At 36.0% G+C, this 20,849-nt stretch overlaps 1 protein-coding gene across 2 annotated transcripts; it reads left to right on the forward strand.

Annotated features, from left to right (window-relative positions):
• Window positions 1-935: 935 nt before the first annotated feature.
• Window positions 936-18,034, forward strand: OLFM3 (olfactomedin 3). Of its 2 annotated transcripts, XM_042819821.1 has the most exons (7): window positions 936-1,068; window positions 2,635-2,644; window positions 5,384-5,519; window positions 7,285-7,440; window positions 11,149-11,368; window positions 16,577-16,683; window positions 17,357-18,034. In XM_042819821.1, exons 1-7 carry the CDS (start codon window positions 936-938, stop codon window positions 18,032-18,034), a joined length of 1,440 nt encoding a protein of 479 aa, XP_042675755.1. The 2 variants fall into 2 exon arrangements, with proteins under 2 accessions (XP_042675755.1, XP_042675754.1); XM_042819820.1 differs by lacking the exon at window positions 2,635-2,644 and having other exon boundaries at window positions 936-1,064; window positions 5,373-5,519.
• Window positions 18,035-20,849: the final 2,815 nt, after the last annotated feature.

Raw genomic sequence — 20,849 nt, forward strand, 5'->3', positions numbered from 1 at the left:
TGATATAGAATTTCTGCACTCCTTTTCTCTGTGCTTTTCTTTCCCTACAGTTACTAAGTTTCTAAAAAAGATAAATTGCTACTGACAGTGGAGATCACGCTACAGCACTAGAGAAGAACAGATTTAACAGCAGATAAGAGCCAAAAGAATCCTCCAAATGCTATAGGAGCAACCCACAGTTTGTTTTCTGTTCCTACCCAAATGGCAGTGGAGACATATGAGCCTGCCAACGCAATGATTCTCATTAGAGTAGCACATACACTAACAGAAACACTGAACAATATGAACTTGTACTACTTCAGTACTCTTTTACGAACAACAATTATCTTAGTAACAATCTTTTCAAATTAAGTCACTGAATGTTTGTAATTTATGTGAGATCAAGAAATCAAGGAATATTTGGAAAGGTTTCTGAGAATACTTCTGTGGTTCCATTTGCAGGCAGACAGCTCTCCCCATTCTTCTGTCTGGGACATGTATAGTTCCTATATCAGATTCTGAAATATTCCTGAGCATATTTCTGCCACAGGAGTAATAGGGAGTTGGGGACTATTTCTGCTTGGCTTTGTGATTATACTTTCCTATTTCAGATAGGGATACTTACAATTCTGTGAGGACTAAACCAATTAAGTGCTAATTGATTTTCTAGCACTTATGAAGAGGTAATTCACCCATCACATCTCCCACTGAAAACAATAATGACTATTAAAGGGACAGCATAAGATCAGTATTGTAGTCAAAAGTTCTAAATAAATAGTCATAGAGTATTTGTTAGTGAGAGCAAATAAGGATCTGAGTTTTTAATGGATGATTCAATCTGAGTTCCTCACTCTCCATTCACTCTGTGGCTGCTGTATGCTGCAGTCCCGCCTCTCACTGCCAGCCTGCATCGGAATGATAATCAGTCACTATGAAAACTCATTAGCTCCACAGCAATGAGTCCTCCACTGCTGAAGCTTGGTGCTGTTCTTAGCACCATGGCAATGATCTCTAACTGGATGTCCCAAATTCTCCCATCTCTGGTAGGACTAAATACCACCAGACTACCCACTTCAGATACTCTAGTAAGTAGCTATGATGTGTTGCAAGCCATCTTAATGCTGAACTAGAATTTAAGTGCTAGCAAAAGCTTTACTCTGTTGCCTCTTTGTAAATCTTTTTAATACTAACATTCCTATCATCACTTAATGCATGCTACTCTTTGGGCATCATAACTTGGTGAGCATGTTGTGGTCTTACTATGGACAAGAAGGTATCAAGTAACATCCTTAAATATTTATGAAAAAAATGTTTTCATCTTGAGGGTGAAATGCTAAAAATAGTACAGCAGCATCATTTTATTTGCCTAGACATTTTTCCTTTGTTTACTGCTCCAGAAAAATGTACTGCATTATTAAAGAGAACAGATTTCAGGCAGTAGATTTCTTGTTAATTTTTGTCTGCTATACATTTTTCCTTATTGGAACACAGTAAAACAAATAAGTAGCTGTTAGAAACAAAATAGAATTAGTACTAAGAGGGTGGGTATCAGAAAATTAGAAAGGCAAGTAACAAATGACACAAATAGCAGTTTGTATGGCTGATGATCTTATATAGCAGCATCTGTTAAAGACCACATACAGAAAACCTGTGATTAGCTATTCACGAAAATTGTAAATAGCAAGCACTTAATTGGACAACAAGGAACACCATACTGGTATTCATAAGTTGAAGTAAAACATAATTTTTCCAAATGTTTAGCAAACCGCTATATGTTAACTGCAATCAGATGTTTATATAAGTGTGTTATGTAAAATGTAAATTTCACTATTTGTACAGAAGATTGCTATGCTCAGACTTATTTTTTAGCTGTAAAAAGAATGATGTATTTACTAATCAATGTTTAATTGAATATATGTATGCAGGAAAAGCATTACTGCAGGAAGTCACTACATTTGGGCTTTAAATGTTGCTACTTAAAACTTAATTATGCTGTAAGAAAGAATTCTGTTAAGTTTTAGAGCATCACAAAGCTGAGCAGATGAAGAAAAATTCCATTTTATTTTCTTTCAATGTATCTTATGTCCAGTGAACTAGAATGCAGGTGGCAATATGATATAACAAGAAATAAGGTTCCCTAATTTAAATCCAAGTTTAAAGCTGCAACTGAGTAGCTGAGAGTTTCACCCTAGTTACTATATAATATAGGCATAAATAGTTATAAACACACATCTATCATTATATATGTTTACATATTCAGATTCAAAGTAGTGTGAATTTGTGCTTCCCTTCACTCCAAAAAAACACAAATTACACAAAGGCCTCATAAGTGTTGTTTCAGTGATGCAATTTGCAATCATTAAGTAGAGTGTTTCAAGAGAGCTAGCACAAGTGCCCTAAGATCCAGGGACACAACCATAGAATCCTTATTATCTGAGGTCGGCATCATCTGCCAAATGGAAAAAATACCATCTTCAGTCTGGTGGGGTTTTGGCATAAAACCAAGCATCTCAGGCTTTTCCTTAACTTCAGCTGTTGACTGACAGACTTTATGCCCCAGATGTTTGACAGTGCTGTAGTCATCACTAACTGCTGCATCACCAAGCTGCTGTCATCCACTGTCAGCTTCCCCAGTGATCAGATCAGTGTAAGCAGTGCTCCAGAAGTTTTCTTCTAGGATACATACAGCTCAGAAATGTCAGGAAAACAAAGTAAAACCTCCTCATCTTCACTAACATTTTCTCCTCCTCCCAACTGGAGCAACAAGGTGAGTCAGGGCAAAAGGCCTCCTCACCAGCAGTGACTCCGTCCCTGGACTGAAGTCACGGGACAAACAGACAAATACTGTCTATATCTAAGCAATGATGCGAAGTACACATGTTGCGATTTGTCCTGTCACTGGTAACAGTGGAGGCTCCTATAAGAATATCTACAATTGCAAGTGAAAAAAAGTACAACTTTTAGAGTTAAGTGAAGTGACTGCATCGCACAGCAGCCTGCCAAACCAGATTAATGCAGTCTTGGAGGAGATGCCTCTGTTTTCTCCCAGTTTCCAAGAACTAGTATGATTTATTATCATTGCTGCTGTTTGCCAGTTGTTATCTCTTTCCTCGTTTGTTTTCTAAGGCCTGTCAGCAGTAAGTCTGCATCTGAAGAGTAGATTCAGTAGCTCTCCTCAGGTTTTGATGCCTGCTAGATTTTCCCCCACAGCAGTTTCTGCTTAAGACTGGGCTTAAAGGGCAAAGCAAAGAAAAAATAACAATCCATCCTACTTAACAAAGGAACCCTAATGGGATAAATAAGGTAAACATAGACTACCGGAAAGAACTGCAGCCTATACTGGGGGTGTGACTTCAGCAACTCATTTCTGCACAGCTATTCCATCACAGCACACTCAGACTGTGCCTGAAGGTCTTTTTTTGTGAGAAGTTTTTTTTTTTAATCAAGTCACAATTAGGTTGAGTTGATCAATGATCTATTTTTTCTTAGACCAGACACAGACACATTACATCATTAGAACCATTAAGTTCCATTGACAACACAGCCTGGACTATAACTGCCTCACTATAGACTGTGTATGATGGTGCTGCCTCATCCATTCTCCTCTGTACAGAACTCATTCACTGATGTACTAAACTGAATGCAGTAAAATCTAAATATAGATTTTAACATAGATATCACAAATATCACAATCTGTGCACAAATCATACTGAGTATTCCTGTCCTATAGGACTTATCACAAGCTCTAGGTTCCTGAACTTCAACAAAAGCTTGCTCCTGCGTGGCCATGCTGTCTGGGCATCAGTTCTACACAGAAACATAAAAACTTGTGGAGTGAACAGAGCTTACACTTTGCAAGGGTTACCAGCTTTGATGGGCTTCAGCTGTTCCAGCCTGCAGTTTTAGTATCTGCTCAAAACCAAATTAAGCTACTTCTCCAGCTGTAAGTTTGATTCTTATTTTTGTATACATATATAATTAAATTCCTATGATGTACTTAATTTTTAGGGCAAAAGAAGTGAAACCATTTAGCACTGGATATGCCTTTCTAGCAAATTCTAAGGCAAGTTTAGCTGTCCCCTATTTACAGCCATCTATGTATGCCTTCCTTTTCCTTGCAAAACAGAGGAACATCACAACTCTGAATTTTTCACTAAATTCCACAGTAGAAGAGATCACTTCCATCTTCACTGGCTTCCTCAGAGGAGTCATTGTAAGGAAAAAAAGTTTGCCTGCTAACACCAAATTGATTCCCGGAAAAGTAGTGCTAACTTCCCTACTAATTTCAGTCTACAGAGACACTGCATGTTTTCTGAGATGAGAAGTTATGCAACTTACTCCTCCCTCTATGCATCAATAGAAGCTTGCTGGTTTTAACAATCACTCTCCATGCTGACAATTAGTGCAATTTTATAGTATAATTAGTAATTGATTTCAACTACATCCAGAAATATTTCAGTGCTATCCATTAGCAACTGTACTATGAAATTCGGTTAATACTGTATTATTAGGAAAAAATAACACTTCATATTAATTTTAAATTACAGATTGAGAAAAGAAAAATATTTCTGGTGTCCATTACTCTTCATTCCCTCACCTGAGTTCATTCATGTAATTACATAGTCCCATTCCAACACTCTAAGACCTCCATACTTTCCATTAAACAGACAGATACCATTTTCACAAAGTGCCACCAAAGCTTCAAAGACATTTTAAAGGAATGCTAGGAATTTCCAGAACTGTTCTAGTCCTGTCCTAGTGAACCACAGTTCAGTGTCTTAACTGCATTATGCCATATCTGCCATCACTTCCCTCCATCTAAACTAATCTGGCACTTCTCAGCACTGCCCTGCAGCAAGCCTTCTCCCTTTAGTGTGAGCACAGCTGAAGTCAATGGAGAACAGTTTTCTGTGCTGCATCTTGAAGAGCAAGCTTGCTAACCCCCATCCAGAATCACGTCCAAACCATCTTCCTATTGCATGAGTCACATATACTGCACTCTCTCTTTGGGATTTTATATTTGTTCTTTTCTGACTTTGTTGTTTCCATTAGTTTAAAGTAAAAGTCATTCAGGCTGAAAGGACATATTTGCTCTCTGTTAATGAAAAACCGAAGCATTGCTCTGCAAAGAATTAAATCAACCAGCTTGCACTGAATCCCAAGCAGGAAACTGTTCTCATCACTGGAAACAATGCTCACAGCACACTGCTAAAGATGTATTACGAATCTGAACAAAATCACCAGTACAAATAGTTAAGAGAATAATGAGCAATGACTAGGAGGAATCTCGCTGCAAATATATAATGCAAAAGTAAACCAAAATAGGTAGTGTTTTCAAACAACAGAATCAGTTCAGCTCCCTTCATTTGCATTATTACTATTGTGTGTTACAGACTCAAATTAGCCCCAAGGAAGGATGGCAAGTTTATAGTTCAGCCCAGGATCCTGATGGCCGCTGCATTTGTACAGTTGTTGCACCTGAACAAAACCTGTGCTCAAGAGATGCCAAGAGCAGGCAACTTAGACAGCTGCTAGAGAAGGTAAGTCTGCCCAAGGAACTCTTCCTTCTGCTCAATACATTTCCCACAAAAATCCACTTCTTTCTGTTACCTAACAAAACTATTTCTTCAGGGTATGTCTCCTATCAGTGTTTTCAGCACCTTCCCAAATTTTTCAGTTGTCGTTGTAGCATACCTTTGCCAACCCAAGCCGTTTGCCTAGCAAACTGAAGTTGCATCTTCTCTTATTCATTCCTCCCAAAAGTTTTCCTCACACATAGTCAGGACTGATTTTCCCTATGTTGAATATTACAAATCCCACCTCAAACTACCTAGTTGTTGGAGGGTTTGAACTACAGCTTCTGCTTCAATTATATATCTTTTGAAGGTCATTCCTTGCCTCACATCAACTAATAATGAAATACAGGCAGGACAGCATGATCAAAGCAGACCATACAAAAGAGAAATATGCTAATTTGCTTTTACTTATTTTCTCACTTACTATCTACTTTGTTCTCTGGTTACGCAAATTTTGCCCAAAAACCCAAGATCTACTCCCAGTACCATCCACTGTTGTCTATACTAAAACTAGTACAGTTTTAAAAGTATTAAAAAAAGAAAATGCTGCAACCATGAAAAGACAAATTATTGTCCTGCATTCTCTGCATAGTTAAGTCAATAGTGATTGTAGTGCATAACCTCAGAGTAGGAGATATGAGATAGAAAAATTGAACAGCAGCAGCAGAAAGCAACATACAATGTAGACAGAAAAAATGTATTTTTAGCATATCGTATTTTTTCAGTATTGTTCTAGCTAAAAAAAATCATGTCAGTGTTAATGTAATGGCAGATCCTGCAGATTTGTTCTCCATAAGCCTCTGTGAACTTCAGTGGAAACTTAATTTCAGGTTTTGACCGAGCCCATAGCATAACATGCAGGTTTTAGAAATATTTCAAAACTTAACAACTCCCTTTCTCAGAGGAAAGTTGAAACGGGGAAGGAAACAGAATGCTTGCTAAAAAAGAATAACTGAAGTTGAAATATATGTTATTTTTAAAACTGGCAAAAGCATTGCTTTCTTAATAAGTGGTGTTAAAATATAAATTTACTGTAGATGAAAGTTCTTGCCTTACTATAGTGGAAGTGCCAGCAATAGCTACGAAGTTGTCCTACATACAAAAGTTGTCTGTACATTCACTTCTTCTCATCTATTAAAAAGAAAAGTTTTTCTACCATTAGAACAATTTGCTAACATTTCTAATCTTATACCCATTTATAAAATCATAAGCAAACACCAATTTAACAATAAGTGCATCCCAGCTTACAATGCCATGGTTTCCTTCTACTGAATTATTCTACCAACACCTACTAGCTAAAAATCACTCAGCAAACCTGTCCAAATTTTAGTCCTGTCCTTCTTCAAGGGCCTGGAAGAAAACACATGCTACACAGAACATAGTGAAGAACAGTCAGCACCTATCACAGAAGACAAAATAGACTCCCATGCTTAACAGCAATTTTCCAGACCATCAAAAGTGGAGCTGAGAGGCTCTTCCCCCCCACCTCAAAGAAACTATCAAAATCCCTAATGGCTCTAAGATCTTACTCCTGCTAGTCCTCTGTTAGCCCTGTTTCCCAAAGTTGGTACTGTCATGTTATGAAACTTAAAACTTATACTGTGGTATAAATGACTCTCAACTAAAACCTTGCTATAAGCACATTTTATTGCCTGACATTTAACTACTTAACCAGGAATAAAAAGTAAAGCAACAAAAAGTGCATTTAGAGAGTGTTCTTCTTTAACAGGTTCAGAATATGTCCCAATCTATTGAAGTTTTAAATCTACGGACTCAGAGGGATTTCCAGTATGTTTTAAAAATGGAAACACAAATGAAAGGGCTGAAGGCCAAGTTTCGGCAAATTGAAGATGATCGGAAGACACTAATGACAAAGCATTTTCAAGTAGGTTTTATTTTAACAATAACTTTGAAAGCCTGCTGGAAGCAATGTACTAAGCAGCAATGCATGGACTGCTAAGATCTCAGCTTGAAATGCTCATACAAGAGCAACATTAAAAAAAGAAAAGAATAATGAAGTTTCCTTTATGATGATAATCTTTTGCTCTGTTCAATTTAATTGTGCTAGGAAGAAACTATTAATTATTAAAACATTAGAAAAATGTCCCTAGAAACTGAACCCTGTTTTTTTTCTGTACCAACGTGCATATCATAGTGAAAAATTATTGTTCAAGATACACTGATAAATGTAAAGATCCAAAGAAAAAAATATCAAATAAGTAGAGAGTTCTGTACTTTTTCTGTTACCTGATATTTGTTGCAGCTGAAAAGAAGAAAGCCAATAATAAATCAGTTGTTGTAATTTTTATCCAGTACAGTTAAGATCTGATTTCATATCTAAAGGTTTGCTATTTTGAGCTTGGGATAGGGGCGGAGGGCAATCATTCGTAGTCACACCTGTGTGATTCAAGAAAGACTTCCAGAGAATTGTAATGACAAAAAAAAAAAAAAGAACAACCCACATGAGCCAATCTTTTCCTGAGTAGAAGGTTCACAAAATTTCATTGTATACTTTGAAATAAGCTATCTGAAGCACTCTTAAGGAAAAAAATAGAAAATACGCTCTACAAATACCAGGTGTAATAAATGGATACTTCTGGTCTGCAAGACAGGATCTAGAAAAAACATTCTGCATACTAAACTATTCTTAACCAAGTATATATATATATATATATATATTTTTTTAAGTATTTGTGAAACAAAACAGACAGTTTTCTAATCAATGAGGTAAATAATTACATAATTTCTTTTTCAGATATACTGAATATCCAACAGGTCTTAGTAATATCAGGAATTATTATGCTAATTATCTGACTACCAAATTTAATATTTTCTTGCATCATTCTTTATATTGGAGTTTGAGCACATACATCCAGTCATTTTCAGGCAGTAAGAAATGTCTTTTTTCCTTTTATCACTCATTGCTACACCACCATGTTATCTGTGTAACATCATTATATATTCAGTATATATATTCTGCATTCCTGTTCTAAACTTACTTGGGAACAAAATATCTAAATTGACTGTCTGATGCTTGACATCAAAGGTAGTAGACTTTTGCAGTACTGACCTTTTCAATATTTGATATTTGTATTGGTCAATCATTTAACTTCCATTTGACAGTTTGCCAGGTGGACAAAATAGATTTTTAGACATCTAAATGAAAGAATAATTTGAAAGGTCAACATCACAATATGCAGCTAGCTTTCTGAAATTTGATCGACTAAATTTCCAGTCCTTTATCTCAACTGAGACAAAGAAATTCATTCTTAACATAGCATTACCTCTGATATCAGCAGGCACTAAGTGCTAGGATATGTCTACCACTGTTCATACTGCAATAAAATCTAATTCTTGTACCATCATAGAAACAAGTTAGGGAGTGTCAGAACACATTTTTTTAATGAAAACAGCTAAATCATCTTTTTATCATTTACTGAAGTAAAAAGTTCTAATGTTGTGGCTCCATATTTATGACAGAGTACATAATTTGCTCCAAGTCACACTTGAGCATATGGTCATACTTATGTCAAATCAGCATTCATGCATTCACTGTTTCTCTTATACACATTTTGCTGAGTTACAATCTTTTCATTTTTTTCCATCCATCGTTTATTCATGGTTTTTGACTGTTTATGGCTTCACAGAACCAAAGCCTAAGTTCATCACCTCCAAATTAAATAACTTGGGCTTCTGAAGCTATGCTTCCCACATCACAAAGCCTACTCTTGCTGTCATGAAGAAAACCATAACTACTTTATTTTTACAGATAAAGTAGACTAAAACCGAGCTTTTACTAAGAACAATCAAGTAAAAGTAGTTTCAGCTGTAGAAGAACTCAATAATTCAGCTATTAAAACATAATTTGAAGACCCACTGACAACAAAATCAAAGATGAAAAGGAAACCCTTGATTCTCATTAATTCATTTATAACTATTATTATGCTTGAATTAAAAATGCTAATTTCTATTAAGAAATTATTATGAAATATTATATTATTATAAGCTATTAAGATGATCTGTGTGCAAAATACCCTTCTGAACACCACACGTAGGTCTTTATTTTGAACAAATAATTCCAATATGAAAGGAATTGTTAATGCCCCATGGATAAATTAGCTGAGTGATGAATAAATGCTGCATACCCTCTCAAGCAATTTTCAAACCTGTTTGAGAAGTGAAAACTCAGAGGTAGATTTTCAACCATTTGTAAAGGCCAATCCCATCCACTTATTTCATATTTCCATACTAGCAAAGCATTCTGTTTGGCATCAAATTATTTATTTTTGAAATTATTTACTATGTTCATTGCATCCCATAATACAAGTGACTTTAAAAACTATGTACATGCATCTCCATGCATCTGTTATTGTGCTAACCATCAGGCTTCCATCTAGTTCTGTTCTGCTTTCCCTTTTAATCTCCTGACTACACTCCAGCCATCCTTCAGGACTGTATTTTCTAATCCCTTCACAACAAGCCCTCCCTGGGTGTCCTCATCCATTCCCTATCTCTATTATCACCTCATACTAGAACCTAACATGTCTCCATTTCCACCTTTTTTATTGTTTTGCCCAGTCTTGCATCTCCTCATGTCTCCAAGGATTTGCTCATGGACATCCTGCTGTTTTCACAAATTAAAAACAGATATGCAAATCTCTGTGTACAGCTGATATATCAAGGACAAACCTGCATGCTACTCATAAAAGAAAATATTTTGATTTCAAGGATTCTTTGAGGCTTTCTACACAGCAATGACCAAGAAAAAAAAGAAAAAAACACCTCAAGCAACCTAAGTTAATTATAAACATTAAGATTTATACCTTCAAAAACTAATTACAACATAAAGAATGATTAGGTGGAGAAATTCTCAAAGAACATGACAGCAAAGTCTGAGAAAGGATCAGCCAGAGATTCCAAACTGAAGCCTTACTTCTTTAATAAACACTTAAGGACAGGATTGGCAACATAACACCAACTGCACATGGCAATAAAATGATTTGCAATATTTCAGAGCATAAATAAATAAATAAATAGAGGAAGCTCAAAGGCTCCTAGTGATGTACCTGTATGACAAATACTAATCAGTTTAAGAACCATGGATTATTTTTTTTTTCATCAGAAGAAAGATCTATATGATTGTGGTCAGATCAGAATAAATAGGACTCAATATACGTTAAGAAAGAAATGAACTCGGTATTTCTAAGGAGCGAAATAGAATTTAACAGTTTATCTGCTATAAAAACAGGTATGACATCTTTGATGCCATTATGTGTTCAAGCCTAATCACCTTCTCAAGAAAAATACAGTCAGTCGGGAGTTTATACATTTTTGGTTTACATCACTTGAAGGTAATCATGTAACACAGCAGAAACAAACTCTTCTCTCATGCATTTTATCTACTGCTTAGTGCCACTAATTCTGAGGTTTCTAAAGCTTCTGCAACAACAACAAAAAAAAATAGATCCGTAGCTAAAATCAATAATTATTTTCAAGTCATTTTAATAATTAGGCATAAATATTACATAATGGAAAATGAGAAGAATGAATTCCTTTAAACTGCTCTAATGCACATTCGATTGCCCTTTAACAGGAGTTGAAAGAAAAGATGGATGAGCTCCTGCCACTGATCCCAGTTCTGGAGCAATACAAAACTGATGCCAAATTAATCACCCAGTTCAAGGAAGAAATTAGGAATCTGTCTACTGTCCTCACTGGTATTCAGGAAGAAATTGGTGCTTATGACTATGACGAACTACACCAGCGGGTGCTGAGTTTAGAAACAAGGCTTCGAGACTGCATGAAAAAGCTCAGTAAGTTTAAAATTTCATGTATGATTTGATCCCTCTGTTGAATGTTTATGATTTTTCTCAGTAGAAAGAAATTTTCCTTCACAGTGAAAGACAGTATCATATCCTGATTCATGCTATACTAATAAATATCAAAAGTAACTCATCTTAAGGACAGTCCTATCAATAGATTTGCACTAACGTATCTTAGATCAACATGTATCCTACTGTTTACAAAAGGAATTATGATGGAAGAAACAAAAAAAAAGCAACTTAAATCTAAGATCCTTACATCTGGTTGGAAAGCACAAAGATTCTTTCTAAAAGGTTCAGACAGATATTCCTATTTTGAAGTTGGAAGTAGAATGGAACAAATTTGGTGTTGTCAACATCATAATAATGATCCAAATTTCACTATGACATCTGAGAGGGCAGTCCAACTGCACTGTCTTTAGACCTGTAGTATCAGCACTAAGACAGCTAAGCCATTCTTTAATTTGCAATACAACATAATTAGTATTACATCTATATGTTATTACATCTATATGGGGAATAAAGCATGACTTCTCTAAAAAAATACAGCATCAGTCTATCAGGAGCACCAGACAACATCAGAGACCCTCCATCTTCATTACTATTGTACTAGCTTTAGTAAGAAAAAAATCAAAGTTCAGCACCTCCAAAGCTCAACACTAGATCAATATTACCTACCAAAACTAGATGTCTGAAGTATTATTCAGCCTTAACTTTCATTACCCAAATAAGGGCAACTAGTACCTACCTACTTCACAACCATAATAGATGAATGCATCCCAAAAGAAATCCATGCATTCTGAGATACTTGAATGAATCACTATTGAAATCTTGGGTGCTACAGAGAAAGAATACTTTCTAAGTTAAGAAAGAGCACAAATGAAAGAGAAGCTCTAAGATTCCTTCCTGTGATCAGTACCTCAGCAAACAGTTACGGGATGGCTTACCTTCAAAGGCTATATGTGACATGAAATACATAATTAAATTTATAGGCAGTGCATTCATTTTTGTGAGGCAATAGAATGAGAAAAAATCTAGGTTAGGTTACACTCTTAGATTATTTATTTTCAATGTCTTCATTTTAAACTAGAAATAGCACCATGACAATAGGCTAAAATGCATGAAAGACTTTGTCAAACAAATTTCTTATAGTCTTATTTTCCCCTCAGTACTCATAGAATAGCATATTACTACACTAACAGAAGGCAGTGAAGAGAAAATAGTTACATTATAATATTGCAGCAAGCAATAAAAATCATAAATAATATTTTCAGATAGTGTTCCTTTAAGCTCATCAGGCAACAAAAGATCATCATGATATGCTTAACGAGTATCTTATTTTTCTTTGATTCTATGGCGTATCATATACCTTTAAAACTGAGTAGTAAAGTGACTACAGTACAGAATAGATTTATTATTTTTTTTTTTTTTACATCAGAATGACCAGATGTAATCATGAGGACTCTCTTCCCAGATGTCTACTATTTGCTTAATTTTTCACCAGATTTCCCCTCAGATATTCTGAATTCCTGCAGCATATTCTCTCTCTCTCTTGATGTACTAGTGTAGAAAAGTTATATATATTAAATATATGTTCATGAACAATAGAGAGTTTTTAAATAATTCCGGAGCACATCCATGCCACCAACACACTAAAGATAAGCATAATAACCTGTTCCCAATAAATGGACACTTCCCTGGACATCCTTTCTCCTTCGCATTCTCTGAAGTCTTCATTGCAGTTCTAGTCAGTAGGGAATTAACTTTCCTGATAGCATCCCACTTGCTGCTCTGTTTAGGATTTGTGACTAAGCAGGTGCTGACAACACACCAATGTTTTCGCTAGTGCTGAGCAGTGCTTTCAAAGTATCAACAATTTCTCTTTTTCCCAGTGTTCCCTTCAGAGTGGGGTCACAGGTGGGGAAGAAATTAGGAAGAAACAGAGCTGGCTCAAACTGGCCAGAGGGTTACTCCTTGCCACGTAGCAGCATGCTCAACAATAAAAACTAGGAAAGCCTGCCTTTCAAAGCAGCCATGGGTCACACTTAACTAATTGGGCTTAGATGCTTAAATTACTTTTATTTTCTTCTACTAATAGTGGTGCTAAAATCCTTTATAGTAGTTTAAAAACAGCTTAATTTAGGCTTAACTGCAAACAGCTCCTGAAGAACTGTTGTGTGTTCCAGTCATACGCACCACAAGATATGACCCAGCTGCCAATCTGACAGCTAGAAGCCTGCAGCAGCAGAAGGCAGATTGGCCACAATGTTACACAGGACCTAGCTCAAACCTTAACAGATTTTGTTGCATTTCATAATATAATTACCTAACTTGCACGTGTAATAGCTATTTTCCATTCTTATCCCTAGCAGGCATTTTTCACCATTATAATGCATTATTTGTATTGTCCTGGCCACTTAGAGGAGATCTTCCATTTTCACTGGCAGCAATTTCAATTTTTATTAGCATACAATAAGCAGATGTTTTACTCTCCCTGAGATTTCATAATTACCATAGCAGTTGTGATAACTGAAACTCACTCCTTCCCTTTGGAACAGGAGAAAGCTCAGGTTAAAACTGCTTAGAAATCTAGCCACGAAACTTTAAAATGGAGAACATGAAATAAATCATGTAGAGAAAGTCTGTATGATTGCATATACCACAAGTGCATATTGAATTATGCACGTACAGGTCCTTCACTAGCAGTCATGAAAGGTATGCTTGTGTGAGTGAATGAAGATTGCACAGTAAGCCTAAGACCATTCTGGTCTGTTCAGTAAAATGAAAAAAAAAAAAAAAAAAAAGAGAAGCAAATACTCTGTAAAAAGTTATTTACTGAAGTACGAAGACATGATTCAAGTAGATATATGTTGGATTCATTTGCAGCTATAGCTATAAATAATGTATATTATATATAAACTATATAGAATATAATATAAAAATAGAATATATATAGCTATATTTTTCATTAACACTTTTTGTTATAAAGTTCAAAATTACAAAATTCCACTTACCCCCCAAAAATGCAGGTGTATCAGTGACAAAAAAGGTATTAACGAAGGCATACAATTACTGATTGCAGTGGTACTTGCACTCTCAAAGCAACATTCCCAGTGTAATTTGGAGAGATTTATTAATATCTCCTAGTACAAAACTGTTCAATAGCAAGTTTTATCATTATCTCCATCTTGTAGATGAAGAAATAAGTCAGGAAGGATAAGTGACTTTCCCAGGGATTACTTGGCAAGTCACTGCCCTCATGCCATAGGATCCACAGGCTTCTTCTCACAGAGCTCAAGTGACTAGACTGAAGTGCTTCCTGGATTTGTATTATGCAGGACAACAGTCATGCACCCATTAAGAACTGATTCTTTGTTCCTTCATGTAACAAAGTAACAGCACAACAAATTTGATCATAATTTGGAGAGTGAAATAGCTAACGGACTCGGAATTTGTTTGTGCAACAACTGAAAATAAAATGTCATCTTCCCCTCTTTATTACCTGCACTAAATGCAATGCTTAGGAACTTCAGGAAGATGATTTGGTTGTTTTTGTTTTATTTCTTTTCTAAGTCCTTCTATTAATCATACACTTAACTTGGCTTACGTAGCAGCCATCAATGTCCATTTGCATCAGAGCCTGGGAAGATCATATATTCCTAGCTATCTTCAAAATAGCTCCTGTTCAGTTTATTTTCACAACCTTATCTAATAAAGACCTGTGCAACCAGTTACTTATTAAAGAGGGATTTCTAGATACAAAGATTTGACCAGAAAAAAAAGTCCTTGCTAGTTTCATAAAATAGAAAAATCAAAGATTGATGCAATCTTCTCCTTTGAACTGAATAAGATCACTCTCAGTCCTACATAACGTTTGTTTCCCACATTTCCCATTGTATAATCAATGAATACTAAGATGTTATAATTACAAAATAAACAAGAGTTAGGCAAAGCAGATTATAATAACAAAAAGAGAATAAACAGAAAGCTTACCTATATCCTGGGCTCACTTACAAAACTCCAGCAGAGTAGATCTCCAGAAGAGATCCTTCCCCACTGGTAGCCAGCTCTTATATAGGTCTTGGAGCCAGGACAACAGTCATGCAGGCTCCACCCCTTCCAGCAGCACAGGTGAATTGCCTTCACCTGTGCTCCTCTGGCTGACTCATGGCTCACCTCAGGTGATCAATCAGAGGTTCAGGCCATGACTCAGCAGTTCCCATACACCTATGTAGATTAGCTTGTACACTATAGCATGACCAAATATCATGGCGAAACATTTATAAATTTGAAAGAAAAATGAAATGACATGTTACTTTTTTCCCCATTCTTATAAAGCGTTCTTTCTTTAAGGATGCTACATCAGTGAAATACCTACACATCACTGTGATATTAAGTCCCTCAGTAAACGCAGATTCCATCAGGGTCTTGCTGCTAATATGTTTGTTATTTATGTCTCCTGAAATATAGACTTTTGGTTCATTAATAAGGTCAACAACCAAGATCATACTGATTTTCATTATTTCCTCTCAGACAGCCTGACACAACAAGTATAACATTAGAAGCCAAATGATACAGCCACAGTTGCTGAATAATTCTCATATTCACTTTTTTAGCCTCAGCCAGGCCCATAGTACCAGTCCATCTGTGTGTATAACCCCAGGGCAGAGACAGATGCAGGCCTGCACTTGTACACAGTGGTGCATCTGTGTAGAAGATGCATTGTCTCATTTTTACCTCTCTACCCTTCCCCTCATTGTTACCCTGATCGATGGAAAACTGAAACATTCATCAATTTAACCTTTCACTGAACTTCCTGAAAGCAAAAATAAGTCTTTTCATTTATTATTAAATGTTACTTGTGTCAACTGAGAAGATATTTTACTAGGCTATATTTTTCTTTACACCTAGGAAAGGAAAACGTGCTCTAAAAGACACAAAACCAAAAATATATAAAGGTTTTGTTTTCATTTTTTTAGTTTTTGTTTGTTTTTGTGGGTTTTTTGTCTCTTTGTTTTGTTATATTTGTATTGTTGCCTAATTCAAAAAAGTTAATACAATGAAGATGACAATGCTTCAACCTAAGCCTAGTTCCCTGGAGCAACTATTTAGTTTTGAGCAGTTGGTCTAGTGCTCTGTCTGATGTCAAGGAGGGTTGTGTAATTATGTGCTTTAATGCATTTGTTTTTCTAATTTCAGCATGTGGCAAATTGATGAAAATTACAGGCCCCATTACAGTCAAGATATCCGGAACCCGATTTGGAGCCTGGATGACAGATCCATTGGCATCAGAGAAAAATAACCGAGTATGTTAAAACTCTGAATATCTGTGTCCTTCTAGAGTTTTATTTGCTTTATTTTAATTTTTAAAGAGATTTTTCCCTTAGGAAGTTACACTCGCCAACATATTTCTTCCATCATTTTCACTGCTAAACATCTTCAGAGAGAGACCAAAAGTGTTTGGGCAAAAATATCTAAAGGCTAATGTTAGCATAGCACATTTGTGCCATTTCCTTTAATGGCATCAGGGATGATATAAACCTATCCAAAGCGAATATATATTTTATTTCTTCCTAAGATTTTGTTGAGCTCAGCTCCTTAAGAACTTAAGTAATTTAATACAAACATCAACACCTATACAGCCCCCCCTCATAATACAGCATTGCAGGATTAAGCTCTACATAAGCTGAATACTGACCACTGGCCATAATGCATGTTATGCTACTGCTTACCTCTGCAATAGGATCCCAGCCTGGCCATCATAAGAGTTCACTTGCGTAAGTAAATCTTGATTCGGAAATCCAAGAGTTCTCCATATCTTTCTAACAGGAATTTGGATAATATTGTATTTTGACAGACTGCTGTGCACCCAGAACCTTTTTCCTTCTTTCTCAGTTAGATATTCATCACATCATATCACATTCACGTGCCTGAAATTGTGTTCCAGATATTCACATCCAACTTTTGTTTTCTTTCCAGGTCTGGTACATGGATAGTTACACTAATAATAAAATTGTCCGTGAATATAAATCAATTGCAGACTTTGTCAGTGGGGCAGAATCAAGGACATACAACCTTCCATTCAAATGGGCAGGAACCAACCACGTTGTCTACAATGGCTCCCTGTATTTCAACAAGTACCAGAGCAACATCATCATCAAATACAGCTTTGATACTGGGCGGGTGCTTGCACAGCGTAGCCTTGAGTATGCTGGCTTTCACAATGTCTACCCCTACACCTGGGGTGGCTTTTCTGATATTGACCTGATGGCAGACGAAATTGGGCTCTGGGCTGTGTATGCCACCAACCAGAATGCAGGCAACATCGTTATCAGCCAGCTAAACCAGGACACACTAGAGGTGTTGAAGAGCTGGAGTACAGGCTACCCCAAAAGAAGTGCTGGAGAATCCTTCATGATCTGTGGCACCTTGTATGTTACTAACTCTCACTTAACGGGAGCCAAGGTCTACTACTCTTACTCCACCAAAACCTCCACTTACGAGTATACAGACATTCCTTTCCATAATCAGTATTTTCATATATCCATGCTTGACTACAATGCAAGAGATAGAGCTCTCTATGCTTGGAATAATGGACACCAAGTCCTGTTTAATGTTACTCTTTTCCACGTCATTAAGACTGATGACGACACATAATTCTTTCACTTTTGCTTCCCTCACCCTCCCCCATCTCAAAACAGCCTCATTTGTGAAAAATTCTAACACATCCATTTCTCTTAATTCCATATCTTTTTCATTTCTTTTCTTCATTAAGAAAAAGTAACATTTTCTACCATGCAATGCATTTCAAATATGGCTGTACCTGTCAAAAACAACTTGTTGGAAATAGAAGCATCATAACTCATGATTCCACAAGGTACTGACAGACATTGTTGTGAAAAACACTACAAGAAGTGGCTAAGGACAGTTTAAAAGATATCGATCTGCCTTATTTTAGAGTCAGAGACTAATGGTGGCTTAAATGCATTATTTTTTTTTTTTTTTTTTTTTTTTTTTTTTTACCTCATTTTTGTTTTCAGTCTCTTGTTAAGCTCCAGGAAATATTTTGGTAATGTAAGACATATTGCACATTGTATTTTTTATTTATTCTAGAAGAAAGATTTAAGAATTTAATTTTACTTGGACACAGAGTACAACTCATTTTGCCATCACCCAATTCCAGATGTGGTGCTGTACAATATGTTTTTAAATCTCTTGCAAACATTTTATCAACAGTATGTATTTCTACCATTGTAACCACCATTGTGCAATTGTATCTCTTCACTTATGTGAAAGTAAACTAAGTACTATTTTTTATAAAATATATTGAAGCTTAATTGCAGTTCTGGCTATGGGTCAGTTGACAGTGGCAACTCAGAGAAGGTTGTTATTTGTTAGAAAAGATGGTTCAGTAGTTTTTTAGGTGCACGATCCCCATTCTCAGCCTTGCTTGGAACACCCCTTCTTACTCACCACTGGTGCTAACTCGAAAATTTGCAATTATGAAACCTCATGCCAATGCTTGTAAGACATTGGCCTTGGCACTGGGTCTGTTTTTCAGCAAGGGCAAATAATATGGTAGCTCTTTGGCTTGCTACAATATCTCATTAGAAACTGGAAACTGGAAAAAAGTGTCATAAGCCTCATTCTATCTCATTTGAAACTAGTGGGGCGGTGACAAGGGTTCCATTAAGGAAAAAAATAAGATGCTATTTATTTAGGCACATCCACAAATAAACTAATATTAATAATTACAGTAAACTTTATATTAAGCTGGGCTGTCACATAAGATAAAGAGACAGGTACTCGAAACCATGTGGAAAGTCTTGTTCCCCACAAAACCTGAGATTTTCCTCTTTTAGCCCCTTTAAGATTGCTCATAGAAAATCAAGAATACTTATAAAGATACTCTTGTTTAAGAACAAGAAAAAAAATGCGCAGGTATTTTGCTAGATCCATTTTGAAGACATTTGATTACTTGATTCTTCCAATGTACCAGTAGAGACTGGTAGAGACAATGAAAACTTTCATTTATGTCCTATACACAGTAATGAGTCTGCTTTACAACATGCCCATGTGGAGATGAACACAAATTGCCTTACTTTTTCAAATTGGTTGCAAAACAAAAAACTAACTGAGAGGTTTCAAGAACAAACAAAGGGGAAAAAGACACCCCAAACCTAAAAACACACAAAATCAGAGAAAACTTAGAATCATAGAATCATTAAGGTTGAAAGAGACTGCTAGGATCATCTAATCCAACTGTCCACCTACTACTAATATTGTCCACTAACCACGTCCCTGAGGACTACATCTAGACACTTCTCTTGAACACCTGCAGGGATGGTGACTCCACCACTTCCCTGGACAGCCTATTCCAGTGCCTAGCCACTCTCAGAGAACAATTTTTTCCTACAATCCAACCTGAAAAGTTACTCTACTGTGTCCACTTTCCCTCTTTGTCTCTTGTAAAAACGGCAGCTGTAACCCTTCAAAAATCACACAGTGGAGTCAGACTCCAGGTGAATAGACAAGTTAAACCACTTCACTCCTGTATCAACTTGCCACACTTTCCAGTCTTGACAATTGAACTGTGACAAAGGAAAATGTGACTACTAATTAAATGGCTTTTTATATCATATAGAAGGAAACATTCCATGTTTTATGGAAATGAAGTATCTTTACCCTAAAGCAAATGCTAACCTTTCCTTCCCACAGAGTAACAAACAAGTTTGTTGTTGGTGTTTTTTTTTTTTTTTTAAATATAGCACTCCTAAAAAGTTACTAGTGAGAAATTAAACATTTTTCTACCATCGTTAATACTAATATCTGGAAAAAAGTTACTATTATTCCTCAAGTGTAATTACAATATATACATTAGTGTAAGTTTGTAACGTTTCTTAAGAGTATATTAATCTCATTTAATTAGCAATTTAAAGGGTAACATGACTACACTCCTAATAATCAAAGGAAAGAGACTACTGAAGGGTGCTGAGGATGGGTGAATAAGAGAAAGGTACCTCTGAAGTGTTATTTTCTTACTGATAAAACTACAGCTCTAAGGTTTAGGAGCCATACCTAAATAAATCCTGCCCTTAGTAACAGTGGGTTGAATTCCAAAACCTTTAAACAAGAAATAATAACTTGCACACAACAGAACCTGGTGAGACACTACCAAGGAAGCAGTTCTACCTCCTCTTAAGAAGCATCCATTTTTCTGTGAATGTGTTGATCATCTGAATATCTTTAAATTCCTCTCATATTCCCAAAAGACTGCAAACAGCATGCCTTAATATGCGCAATTTTAAGTTTTACAAACTGCTTTCATAACTGAGCAGCACAAGAAAAAAATCTTCATAAAACAGCAGAAACCTACATAGGCGTAAGTAAAGTTTTATTCTTACAATTGCAACATAGGCTGTTTGTTACTGGGATGTCATGATACTTGAGGGAAAAAAAAGCTCTTTAAACA

Source organism: Centrocercus urophasianus, unplaced genomic scaffold (genome assembly GCF_019232065.1).
Source record: "Centrocercus urophasianus isolate 14NV4802_14NV808 unplaced genomic scaffold, USGS_Curo_1.0 seq_18, whole genome shotgun sequence".
NCBI classification, from domain to species: domain Eukaryota; kingdom Metazoa; phylum Chordata; class Aves; order Galliformes; family Phasianidae; genus Centrocercus; species Centrocercus urophasianus.